The sequence below is a fragment of the Balaenoptera musculus genome, chromosome 3, assembly GCF_009873245.2.
Source record: "Balaenoptera musculus isolate JJ_BM4_2016_0621 chromosome 3, mBalMus1.pri.v3, whole genome shotgun sequence".
NCBI lineage: Eukaryota > Metazoa > Chordata > Mammalia > Artiodactyla > Balaenopteridae > Balaenoptera > Balaenoptera musculus.
Window position 1 is genome coordinate 164273265 of NC_045787.1, and position 17094 is coordinate 164290358.

Sequence of the window (17094 nt, forward strand, 5' to 3'; positions counted from 1 at the left end):
TCACTGTCTTGTTTACCTCTGTGTCTCCCCTCTACCCAGCACAAGGCCTGGCACACAGCAGTTGCTGGATAAATGTTTGTTGAATGAGTGAATAAATCACATTCCTAACGTGATAGGTGCACAGGACAGGGCTGGTATTCGGGGGAGATTTAGAGGAGGTGGTGTCTGATCTAAATCTAAAGAGAAAACATAATTTGGCTAGGTGCAGGGGAAAAAAGGGATGAGGCGTGAGTATACCATGCAGAGAGAGCAGCCTAAGCAAAGATACGGAGGTGAGTTGGAAGGACCTGTGAGCAGGGAGTATTGAGGGGTGAGGCTTGGAGGGAGATACAGAAGAGAAGGATAGAGTAGAGAGATACTGTTGTAGGTGACTGTGTTTGTCGTAGGTGACTGCCACAGAAGGTGTTTGAGCCGGGGACAGACCTCCCAGGCTGTTTGAAAGCTGTTTCTGGAGGCTGGTGTGGAGGAACAATTGGTAGGGATGGGTGTGTTGGCTGGGGGAACAAGGAGGACTCAGACCCAGAGAGAGGTGGGCCAGGACTGGCAACTCCTTGAAGTAGGGGTGGGGGGATATGTCCCAGCCTCCCCACATTGTAACAGAGTGCAGCATGGTCCAGAGCAGGGAGATGTGATGCTTGGTGCCGGACCTCGGCTCTTTCCTGTTCTCATTCTACCTGGGAACACGTCAGGGGGCTGAAATTCCCCTCCCAGTGTGCAGAGCCCTTGGGTTTTGTTTGAATGTCTCAGGTAGTGGTGGGGGGCGGTGGGCACCTTCATGGACCCCATGACCACAGGGCTTTCCTCCACGAAGCTCCCGTCCTTCGCCTGCCTCTGGGTGATGATCCAGTTGGCAATGGTGCAGAGAGACTCAGGGTTGAGCGCCCCGATTGTCATGGTAGGGTAGGCCAGGGCGAAGACCCGGAATACGTAACTCGTGAGCCTGTTGGAAGGGAGACAGGGTGGGTGATGGCTGGCAATAGTCACCAAGGGGGTTCTAGGACAGGGGCGTCTACACTATGGAGAAGTCTACCCCAGAGACCACGGCAACTTGGATTGCTGCTGGCCCACAGGCTGCCTGCCCCAAGACCCCTCAGTGGGGATACTTCTGGGGTCATCAAGCCCCAGGCTGGTCCCTCAGGCTTCCTCCTACCAGTGCCCTCATCATTACCAGGTGCTTCCTGGGTTTCCCTTGCTGGTGTGGTAGGTGCTATCTGCACTCCGGTGGGTCAGCATCCGGCTGTACCCTGGGAAAACAGGTGGATGGGAGCTTACCAGGAGAGTTGGTGCTTGGGTGGGGCTGTGAAGCAGGGGTTATTACCAGGCATAATCTGGGGGGCAGGGTATGGGTGGGACTTAGGGGTGCATCATATCTAGATGTAACCTGCAGGAGGGGACTGGTCCAGGTGCATTAAGGAGGGAGCTGCAGGGCCCAGGTGTAAATGAAGGTCATGGCCACATGTGACAGTGGGAGCCAGGGTACAGCTGTATCTGGGAGTAAACTGGGAAACTGCGCCATTGGGGTGTGACTGGGAATTACTGCTAGGAGGGATCATGGAAGGTGAAACCCAGGAAAGGGCGTATCCTGAGGGGCCACTACCTGGGTGTTTTCCTGGGGGTTGTTTCTTGGCTGTAAACTAGAGATGTCAGTGTGTCTGTGTAGTCAGAGGATGTTACTCCTGGGTGTATTCTGGAGAGGGCACCTCTGGGGTGGATTCTGAGCATTGCTACTTGGGTATTATCTGAAGGCTACCTGGAGGTTTACTGTTTGGGTTTAACACTGGGGATGTTAGTGTCTGGGTGTTACTTGGATGGAACACCATCCAGAGCAGCTGGATGGAGAGTTGGTGTCTGAGTGTAACCAGGGAGACGGGGTCAGCGTCCAAACTAACTTGAGGGTCTCTGTCAGGGTGTAACCGGGGTGTGTATCTATGGCTGTTACCTGGGGGGTTTGGATGTAACCTGGGAAGGTGTTAGCAATCAGGTGTAACCGGAAGGCCACCACCTGGGATTATTCTGGAGTCTTCTGCCTGGAAGTTCCCTGGGGGTGTAGCCCAGGGCATGGAACTGATTGGCTATAACCTGGGACAGTGTCTGAATATAACATAACCTGGGAGGTTGCTGCTTTGGGGTTAACCAGGGTGTCTGTTATGAGACTTGTAGCCTGGGAGAGGGGTCAGGGTGAAGGAATAATGTGGGGGTCACCATTGGGGGTCACCTGGGGGACTTGGTATCAGGTTGTCATCAGGGAGAAGAGTCAGAGTTTGGGTGCTATTGTCTGGGAAGGTCCAGTGGGGGCCTCCTCCAACCCCAGGGGTACCTCAACCACCCTCCCCAAGAGTCCCAGACACCCTCATCGAGGTCCCAGGAGGGGATCCACTCTCACCGCTGACAATGTTCTTCATCACTTGCTCCCTGAGCTCCACCCCAACCTTGTTCCACTGGCCCGTGCTATCCAAATAGCGGGCCAGGATGATCACGGGTGCCAGGGAGCTCAGCGTCTGTTCGGGGCAGCCAGTGGGGACCCTCAGCAGTCGCCTTGTTTCTCTGGGTGTCAGGCTGCCCAGAATGGTCTCTCCAAGGATGTCACCTGTCAGGTGGGCATGGTCTAAGCTACCATGGCTCCCCGATGGGGACCATAGGTACCCCCAGCCCCTCCCTCAGCCCCCACAGGAGCCAGCTCTGTCTAGGCACCTTGAATGCTGACAAACACTTCTGCCTCTGTGTTGGGCATCTTGTTCAAAAAGTCCTGTTTTGGCACCAGCTCCATCTGGGTCTGACCTGAGCAGGCACAACTTTGTGTGACAAGCAGGTTCTGGGACTGGGGAGGTCAGGGTTAGACTGCAGACTCTGGGAGAATCTCAGACTGGCCCTCTGACCAGATCCCCTCATTTCAGCCCCTCCCTCCACTGGAGCATGGTCCCAGGATCCCACGTGCTCCCTGAAGACCCCACAAACCTTGGGGGTTCAGGAGGATGCTATGGGATATTTGCTGTATCTGACCCTCTGCCTGTAGGATGCAGTGAAGAAGAAAGTTAAAAACAATAGTAATAATGACAGTAAGAGGAAATACAGCTTTTAGCACAGGCTCTGGGACCCAGATATCTGGGTTCAAATCCCAGCTCTTTTGCTTCCTAGCTGCATGACCTTGGACAAATTACTTCACCCCTCTGTGTCTCAGTTTTCTCATCCATAAAAGGGAGAGTACAGTAGTTCCTACCTCAGAGAGTTGTTCTGAGGGTGCAGTGAGTTAATATTCTTAAAGCGCTATACCCTAAGTGCTAAAAAATGTGTTTAAGTAAATAAAGTATCACTGATGGGTCATGCACTGGTCGTGTGTAATCTTCACAGCTCTCTGATTATTCGTGGGTATGAGGATTATCCCCATCCTGCAAATGAGGAAACAGAGGCTCAGAGAAGTTAAGTAACTTGTCCGAGGTCACACAGAAGAGACAAGGTTTGAACCCGAGCCTGACTCCAAAGTCCCGAAGTGGGGACTCTGTGATTGAACTTTCAAATCATTGTCTCGCACCTCACTCCTGTCCTGGAGGCCTGTTCATTGATCTTGGGCCCACCTGCCCCTCCCGTGATCACACAGCCTGGAGCTCAGGAGAAGCCCCACTCGCTGCACTGGCAGCAAGGGCTGGGGGTGCCTATTACCTGGACCAGGAGTGTCTTCCTCACGTGGTCCTGGACCCCAAAGCCCATGACCTTGACCTCCACATCCACTTTGCCTGTTTCAAGTGGGAGAAGCACGAAGGGCACCATCTTGGAGGAGGTGGGGGGCACGACAACCACCTGGCGGGAAGGGGCTCCTGGCTTTGCCGCACTGCACAGTGGCTCCTTGTGGGGGAACTCCACTCGGACCTGGGGCAGGGTGGGCAGTTAGAGGGTCCTGATGCATGAGGAGGCCCAGGACCCTAGAGTCACAGTCTCCTCCCTGCCCCCACCCTGAGAATCCTGAGTAGGTGACAGTGTAGCATAATGATTGAGAGTAAAGACCCTGCCTGGGTTCAAACCCCTTCTGTCACTTAGGTGCTATGTGATCTCAGGAAAGCCATGTAAGTTTCCTTATCCGGAAAGCCATGTAAGTTTCCTTATCAGGAAAGCCATGTAAGTTTCCTCATCTCCAAACCAAGAACAGTCATAGCATCCATCTCCTGGGGTTATCGTGAGGCTTAAATGGGAAAATGTCTTAGAAACTTTTTCAAAAAGGCTGCCACTTCACTGGCTCCTTCGAATAATGGACACCCTCCATCCCCCTTATAAAACACACTGACAGACGTTTTTGGGGGGAGAGGGGAAGGCTGGGGGCTTCACCTTGACCGGGTAGACCATGAAATTGTACAGCACAGCTTGGATCTGGACCTGCTCATTCCTGATCACGGAGAAGGGCAACTTAAGATCCACAAAGAATGATTTCATAACTGTCAGCTCAAAGGGGTCAGAGACGCAAAGACCTAGAACCAGGAGAGCACTTGACATTAAGCAGAGGCCAACTGCCCTGGGGCTGGCCAGGGCCACTGTTCTCCTATTCTTTCAGCACTGGGCTTGTGGGGTCACCTTGTCCAGCCTTGAGACTGACGGCCACAAACTGCCATGTGGTGATGGAATCTGGCACGGTCACAAGGGTGCTGTAGTGCGAGATGCTGCAGAAAGTGCCAGGGTAGGGGGAAGGGAACATAAGTGAGTCTGTGCAGCCTGGACAGAGCCTCTGATTGAGGGTTACTGTCTTGGGCTTACCGTCACTATGAAGGGGTCAGTGGGTCACCCAGTTAGAGAAATTATCACTAGAGGGACATCATTTTGGGGGACCCACTGGGATCTTTATCCCCATCCAGGAAGTTTCCTGTCATGGGACAATGCTGAGAGCTCAATGTCACTCCTGGGGGCATTGGCCATGATGGATGCCCCCTGATGCATGGAAAGGGCCAGGGACCAGAGGCTGGCATGGGGGCCATAGTCCTACCCCGATTCACTTTTGGGCAGAGTTATCTTCTTCCAGAACCAACTTTCAGGGAACAAGCTCCGGACAGGCTGGTCCTCCTGGAAGATGTCATCAAAGTCCTCGTCTTCATCCGCTGTAGGGAACAGATGTGGGTCAGGGTGTCTTTTGCATGTCTCCCATGACCCACCAGACTCTTCAGTGGGGTCCTCCCACCTCATCCCTCCATGGCACATGTCACCCCTTGACCTGTCCATGGCACTCCATGTCCCTCAGTGGAGCCCCCCGACCCTGTGCCTCCTGCCGTGGCCCCCTCACTTGTCCCCAGAAGCAGCTGCTCCTCTCGGGCCTCCCGAGTCAGGGCCTCAGACAGACGGCAGCAACTCAGGAAAGCGGCGATGCAGACTGGTCCATAGCGGACATGACGGGTCCTCTCCTCACACGATAGCCCCACTGGGCTCTCCCGGATCCCAGCCTCACAGCACTTTCGCTCCAGCTCTGTCTCGAACTTGTTCACTGCAAGCCAGAGTTAGTGGGACAGAGGAGGGGCTGGGTAGGACCTGAGGAAGCAGGGACCCATCCACCTCAATGCCATGTACACCTGACCTCTGTTTAGCGGTATCTCTGGCAATGCTGTCCCTAGAACTTTGCCCGTGTCTTTCCCCTGAAGCTTCACACTGAACTCATATGATGAGCTCTGATGAGGAAGCTGAGCTACAGAGAGGTCAATTCACTGGCCCAGGGTCACACAGCTCACAAGTGGCAGAGCTGGGACTGGAATTCATGCTGCTGCCCCTGCTATTTCTTCTCCTTCTCCTTCTTTTTGGACAGGCATTGGCAACGCCACGTTTATTTATTAAAGTTGTGATTTTGACTCCTGGTTTTCGTTGTGTGTTTTAAAAAAATGAAAACACAAAACTTGCTGTAGAGCATGATGTCAAGTTGAATGCTTCTAAATTAGCGAACTGAAGGAATGCACTTAAAGATAGAAAATATTAGAGCAATTTAATAATCTTATTGTCTACCATATAACATGGTTAGAACATCTATAGTTAAGTGATTGTTACCATAAATAAAACAACAGTCTATATTATGTACTTTTCTCAGAAGGTTAGCATGATTTTCGATACTGAAATTAGAGTTAGGGTTTTACCTCAATTTTTATTAGATTTCACTTATTTCCCCTTTATTTAGATCCACAAAGTCATTAGTGCTGCTTAAAAAGACTGAAAAATCTAATATTCATAGAATCCATGCTTCTAACAACACCCAGTGCTGCCTCTCATCTTCCTTGAACTCTAGGCTTCTTGGTCCCATCCACACCCTGGTCTTGGTCTACATGTTATCCATCTCCCCCTTCATCTACCTTCCTTCCTGTATCACAGAAGCTAGACATCTAAAAACTACATTTCCCAGACTCCCTTGCTGCTAGGGTTCTGGATGGGATGAGATTCTGCCACCCAGATGCTCTTGTATAGAATTTGGAAAGTGGAAGAGAGGTGGAGACCATTTTCCCTGCAACGGTGGTAGCTGATGGGTGGGCTCCAGTCTATGTGTTTTTGTAACAGGCATAATTCTGTGTTTCACTATCTACCTGCCAGCTTCATGAGAGATTTTGGCAGAGTTTCCTGAGATTTCATGCACTGAAACCTAGATTTCATGCATTGCAAGAACTACAATGGAGTGATCTTGAGTCTCAGCAAGCAGCCTTCCAACTTCCACTCCTAAAGTTCAGCTAATGATTTTGAAAGCACCAAACTCCCATCATTAAATCACCTCCCCTCCCTGCCCCACGACTGGAGTAACTAGAGTGGTTTCAGTTTTCTTTTCTAAGCCCTGATGAATACAGATTAGGGAGCCAGGAGGGCACATCCAGCTTTAGCTCTGACCTGCATTCCTCTTGGTCTCCAGCCTCTTCAGGGAGCGGCGGTGACGGCTGGGAGATGGACTCTGGGGGCAGTGCCAGTCTGGGGATCAGAGGGAAGAATGAGAGGACAAGTGTCAAGATCATTATCAACATCCTTGAGATTTATTGGGTGCTTACTGCATACCCAGTGCTTTATATGCATCACCTCATTTTATCCCACAGCCTCTTTGTAGTCAAGATTTGCCACTTAAAAGTTGTGCAGGGCTTCCCTGGTGGTGCAATTGTCAAGAATCTGCCTGCCAATGCAGGGGACACAGGTTCAAGCCCTGGTCCGGGAAGATCCCACATGCCGTGGAGCAACTAAGCCTGTGCACCGCAACTACTGAGCCTGCGCTCTAGAGCCCGTGAGGCACAACTACTGAGCCCATGTGCCACAACTACTGAAGCCCGTGCACCTAGAGCCCATGCTCCACAACAAGCCACCGCAATGAGAAGCCCGCGCACTGCAACGAAGAGCAGCCCCCGCTCGCCACAACTAGAGAAAGCCTGCGTGCAGCAACGAAGACCCAATGCAGCCAAAAATAAATAAATAAAATAAATTTATAAAAAAAAAAAAGTTGTGCAATCTTCAGCAAGTCACTTAACCTCTCTGGGTTTTAATTTCTCCAGCTATGTAAAATGGAATAATCATAGTTCTATCTATGAGATCATGCATGTAAAAGTACTTGGCACAGGGTCCAGTTTGTAGTAAATAGAAATTGTTATTTTTTAAAAAATACTTATTTATTTATTTATTTGGCTGTGCCAGGTCTTAGTTGCAGCACTCAGGATCTTCATTGCAGCATGCAGGGTCTTTTAGTTGTGGCATGTGAGATCTTTTAGTTGTGGCATGTAGGATCTAGTTCCCTTACCAGGGATTGAACCCAGGCCCCCTGCATTGGGAGTGTGGAGTCTTAGCCACTGGACCAGCAGGGAAGTTCCAGAAATTGTTATTAATATCACTATTTATAGCTGAAAAGAAGACCCTCCTAGTTGTCCCCAAAATATCCATTCTCCCCTATCGTTTGTGGCAACTAAACCTCCATCTTTTATGTATCACTCAGAATGAAGACTACATTTCCCAGCCTCCTTTGTATCTAGATAGGGCCATGTAACTGAGTTCTGGCCAATGAGATGAGAGAGAAGTGTACTATTCTTTCCACTTCCCTTCATCCTGGTGCCTGGCAGGAGGTCCTGGTGAGACTTCATCTTGGAATATGGCAGAGCAACAAGCTAGAAGGAGCCTGAGTCCCAGAATGACCTCTGGACTGTTACTGAGCAAGAAATAAACTTCTACCTGTTTAAGCTACTGTTAATTTGTATCTCTGATACACATGGCCAAAACTACATCTTAAATAGCACACAGTAAGTTACTTCTATTATTATGTACATTTTATGGAGAGATAAATTGAGAATCAGAGAGGAAATATGATCAGCCTATGGTAAGTGGCAGGGTCCTAGATTTTAGCTCATCTCTTTCACACCAAAGTCCATGTTCCTAACCACTAGATAGCACTTCCCCCACCCCTGCCCTCTTCCTGCCCCCCTTAAGTACCTGAGCTTGCCAAAGTGTCCATCCCTGTGCTCATCTTCATGTCCAATCCAGCATCCTTGAACACAGCAAGTCTGTCTTTCCCACTGCCTGCTGTGCAGCCAATGTCATGTTCCTCCACCGTATCCCAGACCTGAGGGTCAAGAGAGGAACCTGGATTTGGAGCCTGTATGACCCCTCCAGGGAAGGTGCAATGGTGCACTGTAATTGCTGGTTCAAATAATAATTTTCACATAATCACCCATTTATTGAGCCCTTACTACCTGCCAATCTCTGTGCTGTGCACAGGCTCCTTGAATCCTTGCAACCACCGATATTGTTCATTTACTAGGTGAAGAAACTGAGGCTCCAGCTAGAATCTCCAGGCAATCTTTGGGTCCAAAGCCCACATGTTCTTACCTTCTTCTGTGTGAGCTTGTGTTTGCTGTTCAAGATATAGACAGCCTTGTCCACAGCCACCAGCCCTACTGTGGCCTCTGCATCACCTGTCACCTTCAATTCCACCTGGCTGCTGGGCTGTACAGGCTGGAGGTATCCTTCATTCTTCATGCCAACCTTCAGCTAAGCAAGGAAAAAGAGAGATGTCAGGAAAAGAGGCTCATAGGTCACCAAAGGGCTTCCACAAGTCCACTTTCAAGTTCATGCTCCCTCAGCTCTGATGGAGCATCTGGGAACTCCACCAGGCCAATCTCAACTCTACACATTTACTTGCATCTTCTCCACCTCTTAAGTTGAGCTTTTAAGGCCACATCACTTCTCCTTCCTCTCCTCTGCCTCCAGACTGAGAGCCCTTGAATTTGTACAGACCATCTCCCAAGCATTATGATGGTGGTGTACAACTTCAAGGAGTTTGACTCACCTTCTCCTTGCATTTGTCATTCACATCAATCCAAATGGAATCAGCCACCAGTTCAGGGTCCTGCCCTGTTCCCCTTGGCAGTAAATAAAAGGCCAGGATGCGGAAGGAAGGAAGCATCTTTGAAGTCACATCAATAATGGCTGACGTGTAGACACTCCCATGACTTTTTAACTGATGTTTGGCATACACAATCTGGCCCTTACTCAGGACCTTGGAGACAAGGGCGACTATGGATGAGAAGGGTAGAACCAGCCCTTCCCCTAGGCTATCCCAGCCCACAAGGGAGCCCCCTAGTCCCTTTGCTTCAGCCTCTAGGTCTGAGTCCATCCCAGATGGTTCCCACCAGCTCAAGTCCTGGTCCTAACCCCTCACCAGGATGGTGAAGTGAGTGATCCAGTCCTTGGTTGCAGGATTTTGATGCTTTGTGTTGAGGCTCAGCTGGATGTTGCTGCCAACCTCTGTGCCCAATGTCTTCACCTCAATGTGCAGGAAGTTCCCAGACCCGTTCTGAGTTGAGTAAGGCCAAGCTGTCATCCTGGCTGAAGCCTGCTCTTCTGGCTGGAGAGGTGCATCAGTTTCCACCTGGGGAGCATCATGGGCAAGTAAACCCCTAATAACCCTTCCAGCTCACACAGTCCCAGCCCCACTATCCCTGCCCCATAAGGTTGGTACCAGGATAGGGAGCTCCTTCAGATCTCCATTTGTGTTGATGGTCAGAGTGGCCACCCCACTGGACGAGGTATGTACTTTGTGGTTTTGGCAGCGGACGAGGACTTTGGAGGCTGGGGACCCATCAGGATTTGAGACAAAGACCTGGGGTGGAATCTGGCATGAGATGAAGGACAGGCCTGGGGGTGGCCTGTTGTAAGAGGTGGGAACTGGGAATGCAATCTGGATAGGACTGCCTTGTACAGCTGTACAAGTTGTGCACTGAGCAACACCAGGGGCACCTCTCATTTAGAGCCTATGAGTGGAGCCCCTAGAGTTTTGCAGAGTACAACCGTATGTGGCAGCCCTGGTTGTTGGTGTACCGGGGTGTAAGGGTGGGGGGAATTGAGGGTGAAAAGGGTAGGAGGAGATGTGGAGGTCTTGGGGAAAACTTGGAGTAGGATTGGCACCAAAGGATGTCTCCAGCTTTTCTAATGCTTATCAGACATTTCAAAGTCACCCCAAATGAATGTATGTAAAAATAGCATGCTTTCTGGGCAAATGTAGCCTTAAGATAAACTTCTAAGCATCACCTTCCAGCCTGACTGTGATCCCTAACCCCCCACAGAGAAATTCTGGAGCCATCACTGTGCTTTGGGGGGACCTGGTTAAGACTTGAGGGAACCTTGGGATTGGTCTGGAGGCATGATGGACTCAGCCCTCAGACAGATGAGCTCTGGGAGGCAGGTGAAACCTGTGTGGGTTTTTGTCTCCTGGGAAGGTCTGTTTCAGGGAGGGGCCCAGAGTCCCTGCGTGGAGTGAACCCAGACTCTGACCCTAAAGTGGAATGGCATCCCTGGCTTGAAATACTGGGGTGTCCTGGTGAACTTGATGTTGTACGGGCTCTGGACAATCTTCACCCCGGAGGTCTCGGCCTGGACCATCTCACCCCCTGGAGAGACAGGAGGATCGTAAGTTCTGTGGCAGAGGTTCAGTTTCCTGGGGAAAGAGCAGGCTGGTATGGGAGGCCCATCTTGGTGAAGGCAGGAAAAGACAGTAACACGATTTCAGCTCCTCCCAGCCCTTCCAGCATTTCCCCATTTCTCTGATGAGGAAACTGAGGCAGGAGGTGGCCCAAGGTCACATGGGTGAAGTGTCTGGGTTGGGAAAGGACACAGGGTCCTGACCTCAGCCAGGGGCCTGGGTGAGGGTGGCACCTGAGGAGAAGACAGTGACGTTGACAAAGATTGAGGCCCCAATGAAGTCCTCTTCCGGGCCTTGGAATGTGGCCATCAGTGTGTCCTTCTGGAGGGAGACGTGGCCGAGGCCTTCAAAGATCTGCTCTCAGTGCAAGAGAGAGGAGAGGAGATGGTTTCTTGGGAAATGGGCGATAGTAGAGGAAGGGGAGGTGGGGAAGGGGGAAAGAAGGGGGAGGAGGTGGGGAAGGAGAGACAGGGGAGGGGTGGGTCTCAGTCACCTCCACCCTCTGCAGGGAGCTTTTGATGGAGATCCGATGGGAATCCTGCTTCACCCCAAAGATGGCCAGAGCGTGTCCATCCACTGGCTTGTTGAATATATATCTGGGGGATGGACATCCGTCTCACTGGCTCTGAAGCACCCACACAACCTCATGTATCTGCAGAGACAGCCTGTGTAATCTCCTGGGGCTGCAGAAATGGCTGTAACACTTTGGGAGTGGCGGAAGTGGCCTCTGGTAACTTAGATGTTTCCATTACTGACCAACACAAGCCTGGGAGGTGACAAATATGTCCCTTAAGGCCTTGTTGGGTTGCAGATGAAGCCTGTGTAACCTCACAGGATGGTAGAGGTAGGCTGTACAGCCATATGGAGCCACAGAGAAATCTGAACAAGGACTTCCCTGGTGGCGCAGTGGTTAAGAATCCCCCTGCCAATGCAGGGGACACGGGTTTGATTCCACATGCCGTGGAGCAACTAAGCCCGTGTGCCACAACTACTGAAGTCTGCATGCCTAGAGCCTGTGCTCTGCAACAAGAGAAGCCACCGCAATGAGAAGCCCGTGCACCACAGTGAAGAGTAGCTCCTGCTCGATGCAACTAGAGAAAGCCCGCACACAGCAAAGAAGACCCAATGCAGACAAAAAAAAAAAAAAAAAGAAAGAAAGAAAGAAATCTGAACAACCCCTGGGATGGCAAAGGTGGCCTGTGAAGCCTCGTCAGGCAGTCTAGGTGACCTGTATAGCATGATAGAGCTGCAGAAATGGTCTGTATAATGTCAAGAAGTGGCAGATATGGCCCTTACAACCCTAGGTGGACAATATGGCCTGTGCAGCCTTGCAAAGTTGTGGGGATGGTCTGTAAATTCCATAAGGCAACATATGTGACATTTGCAATTTCACAGAACTTCAGAGATGGTCTGGACAACCTCACAAGATGGCAAAGGTGCCTATGCAACCTCTTGGACCTTTAGAGATGGTCCAAACCATGAGATGTCGTATAACTCCATTAGGTAGATAAGGTGGCCTGTACAACCCCAGAGACCTGAAGGGATGGTCTGCATAACCGCGCGGGACAAGAATGTCTCATGGGTGGCAGAGAGTGCCTCTCCTATACCCTAAGAGCTACAGAAGTGGCTCATTTCTCTCTACCCATTCAGTTTTTTGGCATTTCTGGTCCTCTGGCCAGGCTGGGGGTAAAGGAACTCACCGGGCCTGGATATTCACACCCAGGGCCTCATCGTTGAGGTAGAAGAAAGTCTTGTTTGGTGTCAGCTGGACCTCAAAAGATGGGAGCACTGGGTGCAGTAAAGAGAGTGTCACCCTCAGCGTTTCACTGTCATCCCCCCCGTCCCCTCCCTGCCCCACTCGCTGCTTCCTCAGTGATTCTGGCAGCCCCCAAGGGCTGGAGCACATAGTCCTCAGGCCCTGGCACACAGTAGGTGCACCATGAGACCTCCTTTGCATTTCCAGCCCCGGTCCTTGCGTGATCCACCTTGTCTACCCTGGCACACCCTTCTCACCAAACTCCTTCACTTCAAAGTTTGCCTTGAACTTCTGCTCGGGTGCACTTTGGTATCTGGCTTCGATGCTCCAGGTCCCAAGACTGAGGCACAGAGAGTTAGGAGAGATGGAGCCTGAGAAGGAGAACCTCCCTCCCTCCACCCCTAGGGTTCCCAACAGGGCACCTGATGAGCTCTGGGAGGCGGAAGGAGTTCGCGAAGACACTGTCCTTGGCCAGGAGATCCTGGCTGATCACAGTGATCCCCTCCGGGTTCTGCGGGGATCGGGGGTGGTTGGTTCATGCCCCAGGCCTTCAGCATGTGATATAACCCCAGTGTCTGGGATCCGCCCTCCCCTCAGGAGAGGTCACCTTGATGTCCAGAGTGAACGTCCTGGGCACAGGATCCATCCTGTGGTTCACAGTGTACACCCGGTATTGAACTGGAGGAGGAGGGAAAACTCTGAGCATGGGATAGAGTTTGGAGAGGGGGTGGGTACAGTCATTAGGATCTCAGGCAGCGGGGGGGGGGGGGGGGGGTGGTGCTTGGACAGAAGGACACCCTGGGAGGTGGAACATGTGGGCATGGGGGAAACTGGGGATGAGAGTCAGCGCCTGCCCCAGGCCAAGTGCCTGGGGGCTGTACCCAGTTGCTCAGGAGTGTAGATGGTCTTATCTGTCTGGATGAAGATGTAGCCAGCGTGGGGAGCTACCAGCACCAGCTTCTCCATTAATGCGGAGGCCGAGGTGGGTGCCCAGGTTGCCTGGATGATGACGTACTGAGTTCCTGGTTGTGGCGGGTAGACCAGGCTCTCGGGAATCTGGGGAGAGATGCCCACACTCCTCAGGGCCTGCTGGGGTCTCCATCCCTGCGGGCAAAGCCCTGGACCAGATCTTGGAGAAGCAATTGAATGGGAGCTCTCTGGTTCTGCCCTTGGGAGCAAGGTCCCCACGTGTGCCGCCCAGGTTGCTACTGAACAAGGGCATCCAGCCCAGCGCGGGGGGGTTGGGGGTTGGGGGGAGGGGGGATGCGATCCCGTTCAGGCTCAGTTTCCCAGACTACCAGCAGAGGGCGCCTTTTATTAATTCACACAGAGACGTTATACAGACTAATCGAGGCCTTTCTCGGAGCCCAGACCTACGGGACTTTGAATTTCTAAATGGATAGGACATGCAAACTGGTATATATAGAATGGATAAACAACAAGGGCCTACTGTATACCACAGGGAACTGTATTCAATATCCTGTGATAAACCATAATGGTGGGCTTCCCTGGTGGCGCAGTGGTTGAGAATCCGCCTGCCAATGCAGGGGACACGGGTTCGAGTCCTGGTCTGGGAAGATCCCACATGCCGTGGAGCAACTGGGCCCGTGAGCCACAACTACTGAGCCTGCGCATCTGGAGCCTGTGCTCCGCAAAAAGAGAGGCCGCAATAGTGAGAGGCCCGCGCACCGCGATGAAGAGTGGCCCCCACTTGCCACAACTAGAGAAAGCCCTCGCAGAGAAACGAAGACCCAACACAGCCATAAAATAAATAAATAAATAAATAAACAAATAAAAAAGGCATTCCTGCTTTACTGTGTTAAAAAAAAAAAAAAAAAAAAAAAAAAAAAAAAAACCATAATGGTAAAGAATAAGAAAAAGAACAGATGAATGGATAAAGATGTGGCACATATATACAATGGAATATTACTCAGCCATAAAAAGAAACGAAATTGAGTTATTTGTAGTAAGGTGGATGCACCTAGAGTCTGTCATACAGAGTGAAGTAAGTCAGAAAGAGAAAAACAAATACCATATGCTAACACATATATATGGAATCTTAAAAAAAAAAAAAAGAGTTCTGAAGAACCTAGGGGCAGGACAGGAATAAGGACACAGATGTAGAGAATGGACTTGAGGACACGGGGAAGGGGAAGGGTAAGCTGGGACGAAGTGAGAGAGTGGCACTGACATATATACAGTACTAAATGTAAAATAGCTAGCTAGTGGGAAGCAGCCGCATAGCACAGGGAGATCAGCTCGGTGCTTTGTGTCACCTAGAGGGGTGGGATAGGGAGGGTGGGAGGGAGACGCAAGAGGGAGGAGATATGGGGATATATGTATATGTATAGCTGATTCACTTTGTTATACAGCAGAAACTAACACACCATTGTAAAGCAATTATACTCCAATAAAGATGTTAAAAAAAAAAAGAATGTATATATAACTGACTCACTTTGCTGTACAGCAGAAATTAACACAACATTGTAAATCAACTATACTTCAATTTAAAAAAATGGATAGGACATAAGAGGAGCAGTAACTATATCCAGGCCTTGCATCTCTTTTTTTTTTGATGTGGATCATTTTCAAAGACCTTATTGAACCTGCTACAATACTGCTTCTATTTTATGTTTTGGTTTTTTGGCTGTGAGACATGTGGGATCCTAGTTCCCTGACCAGGGATCGAACCTGCACCCCCTTCAGTGGAAGGTGAAGTCCCCACCACTGGACTGCCAGGGAAGCCCCACAGGCCCTGCATCTCTTCTCCAGTGTGCCTCTTGGGAAGTCCCTCTAGAGTCTGCCCCTCTCTATGCTTGCTGCTGACGCAGAGATTCCCTTTATGGCCACCCAACCCGGCCTGTCACCCACCGTCACTGGTGCCTGGTCCATAAAGTGGTTTTCTGGTGAGAGAACGAGCTGAGCCCTAGCCACTGGCATCTTCTTCATGGGGAAATCCCACACGGTGAGGTTCACCTTGAGGGGCCTGGTGAGGGGCTCTGTGGAGTCCGAGTGAGCCTGCACGTGGATGTTCTCCGGGCTGCCGACCCGCAGGACCCGGGGGGTCACCAGGATGTACCTGCCAGCAGACAAACATGGGAGCACAGGGGGACTCAAGTGGTGGAAGTGATGGACGGGGGTCACATGCAGGGAATCATACGGATGGCAGATGTCCCCTCAGTTCTCCAGACTCACAGCGGCTCAGCGTGGGCAACGGGGGTCCCCAGGAGGAGTAGGATCAATCCTAGGAACCAGGGCACATCCATGGCGGTGGGAGGACAATGTGGGGCCACAGGCCACAGATGCCTGTCCTCTTGTTCACCCCAGCTCTGGTCTGTTTGCCTTGGCTTACCCTGGCCGAGTTAATATCTAAATGAACATGGGGAGGAAATTCCCATAAATCCAATGGGTGACGAGAGGGCTGCTCCGCCCTCCTCAGCCAATCCTCCGCAGGATGGGGGGCTGGGGACAGTTGCATTGAGAAGTGTTCCAGGCCCCACCCACGCCTTGGGGGCCAGGGTGTTAGGAGGGCTGCCTTTCCCATCAGCCATGGGTTCTCATCCTGAAGCCCTCTCCTCCCCCAGCAGGGAGCCTGGGCCATGTGGCCCTGGGCATGCACTCAGGGCTTGGCTGGGATTGGCTGGTAGGGGCAGGAGGAAAGAGGACTGTCCCCTCCTCTGCCCTTGTGAAACTGGCGAGAGTTTCTGGGGTAGTTGTTCCAAGTAGGGCAATGCAGGCATTATGTTTTCATTTCCCAATCACAGGCATTATCAGCCATATGGCATTTAGCCATCTGACCCCGGGGACCCACTGTAGTGGAAGCTTCTGGGAAATGCATGGGTCAAACGCTCTTACCGGGTTTCAGATCTTTCTGAGCCCAGCATGTATTGCATGGCTTTTCTCCTTCCTTGCAGGAGCCGATCACACTTGGTAGATCGTCCACTGTCTATTGTTCCTAAATCATGCCAGTCTCTCCGGGCTCCTTTCCCAACAGGCGAATTATACATATTAAACCGGGGAGGAAAACATATCTTGCTTGAAGCATTCCTGGAAGAAGGCTTTCTCTGGCCAGAAATAATTCTCACTGGCTGTTTAATATGCCCTATTAAAGACGTTGAACCCAATTTGTGGTGTCTGCCCCTTCGAAGCAGGTGGGGCTGCAGACAAGTTTGTCTGGTTCTTTCTTCTTCAGTGAAGTCAATGCTGCCAGCTTGGAGAGTCTTGCCTGTTGGAGGGACCCAGACCACCCCGAACAATGATAATATACATTTATCCCACAAAAATTCGTTAAATATTTACTACAAGCTTGGCCCTACTTAGCATGCTGAGGACACGGCAGTGACCACAATAGACAAAGTTGCTGCTTGTGTGAAATAGGCTTTTTTTTAAAATGAATTTATTTATTTTATTTATTTTTATTTTTGGCTGCGTTGGGTCTTCGTTGCCG

General features: G+C 51.0%; 1 protein-coding gene across 2 annotated transcripts in view; it reads right to left on the reverse strand.

The window, feature by feature from the left end:
* LOC118893457 (complement C3-like) overlaps nucleotides 1–15969 on the reverse strand; it is a 28093-nt gene extending 12124 nt beyond the window's left edge. The window contains exons 1-26 of one of the 2 annotated variants that reach the window (XM_036849035.1): nucleotides 15843–15969; nucleotides 15519–15726; nucleotides 13529–13703; nucleotides 13255–13325; nucleotides 13070–13158; nucleotides 12905–12987; nucleotides 12592–12679; nucleotides 11385–11487; nucleotides 11125–11245; nucleotides 10744–10859; nucleotides 9932–10072; nucleotides 9632–9841; nucleotides 9260–9469; nucleotides 8800–8961; nucleotides 8404–8533; nucleotides 6832–6909; nucleotides 5261–5458; nucleotides 4967–5078; nucleotides 4561–4646; nucleotides 4318–4457; nucleotides 3658–3864; nucleotides 2956–3007; nucleotides 2692–2778; nucleotides 2384–2587; nucleotides 1169–1244; nucleotides 772–940 (exon numbers count right to left, since the gene is read on the reverse strand). In XM_036849035.1, coding sequence (XP_036704930.1) covers nucleotides 772–940; nucleotides 1169–1244; nucleotides 2384–2587; nucleotides 2692–2778; nucleotides 2956–3007; nucleotides 3658–3864; nucleotides 4318–4457; nucleotides 4561–4646; nucleotides 4967–5078; nucleotides 5261–5458; nucleotides 6832–6909; nucleotides 8404–8533; nucleotides 8800–8961; nucleotides 9260–9469; nucleotides 9632–9841; nucleotides 9932–10072; nucleotides 10744–10859; nucleotides 11125–11245; nucleotides 11385–11487; nucleotides 12592–12679; nucleotides 12905–12987; nucleotides 13070–13158; nucleotides 13255–13325; nucleotides 13529–13703; nucleotides 15519–15726; nucleotides 15843–15913 — 3387 coding nt within the window. In that variant the 5' untranslated portion in view covers nucleotides 15914–15969. The remainder of the gene's footprint in view (nucleotides 1–771; nucleotides 941–1168; nucleotides 1245–2383; nucleotides 2588–2691; nucleotides 2779–2955; nucleotides 3008–3657; nucleotides 3865–4317; nucleotides 4458–4560; nucleotides 4647–4966; nucleotides 5079–5260; nucleotides 5459–6831; nucleotides 6910–8403; nucleotides 8534–8799; nucleotides 8962–9259; nucleotides 9470–9631; nucleotides 9842–9931; nucleotides 10073–10743; nucleotides 10860–11124; nucleotides 11246–11384; nucleotides 11488–12591; nucleotides 12680–12904; nucleotides 12988–13069; nucleotides 13159–13254; nucleotides 13326–13528; nucleotides 13704–15518; nucleotides 15727–15842) is intronic. The other variant, XM_036849036.1, reaches the window with a different exon arrangement.
* Between the last annotated feature and the right edge of the window lie 1125 nt (nucleotides 15970–17094).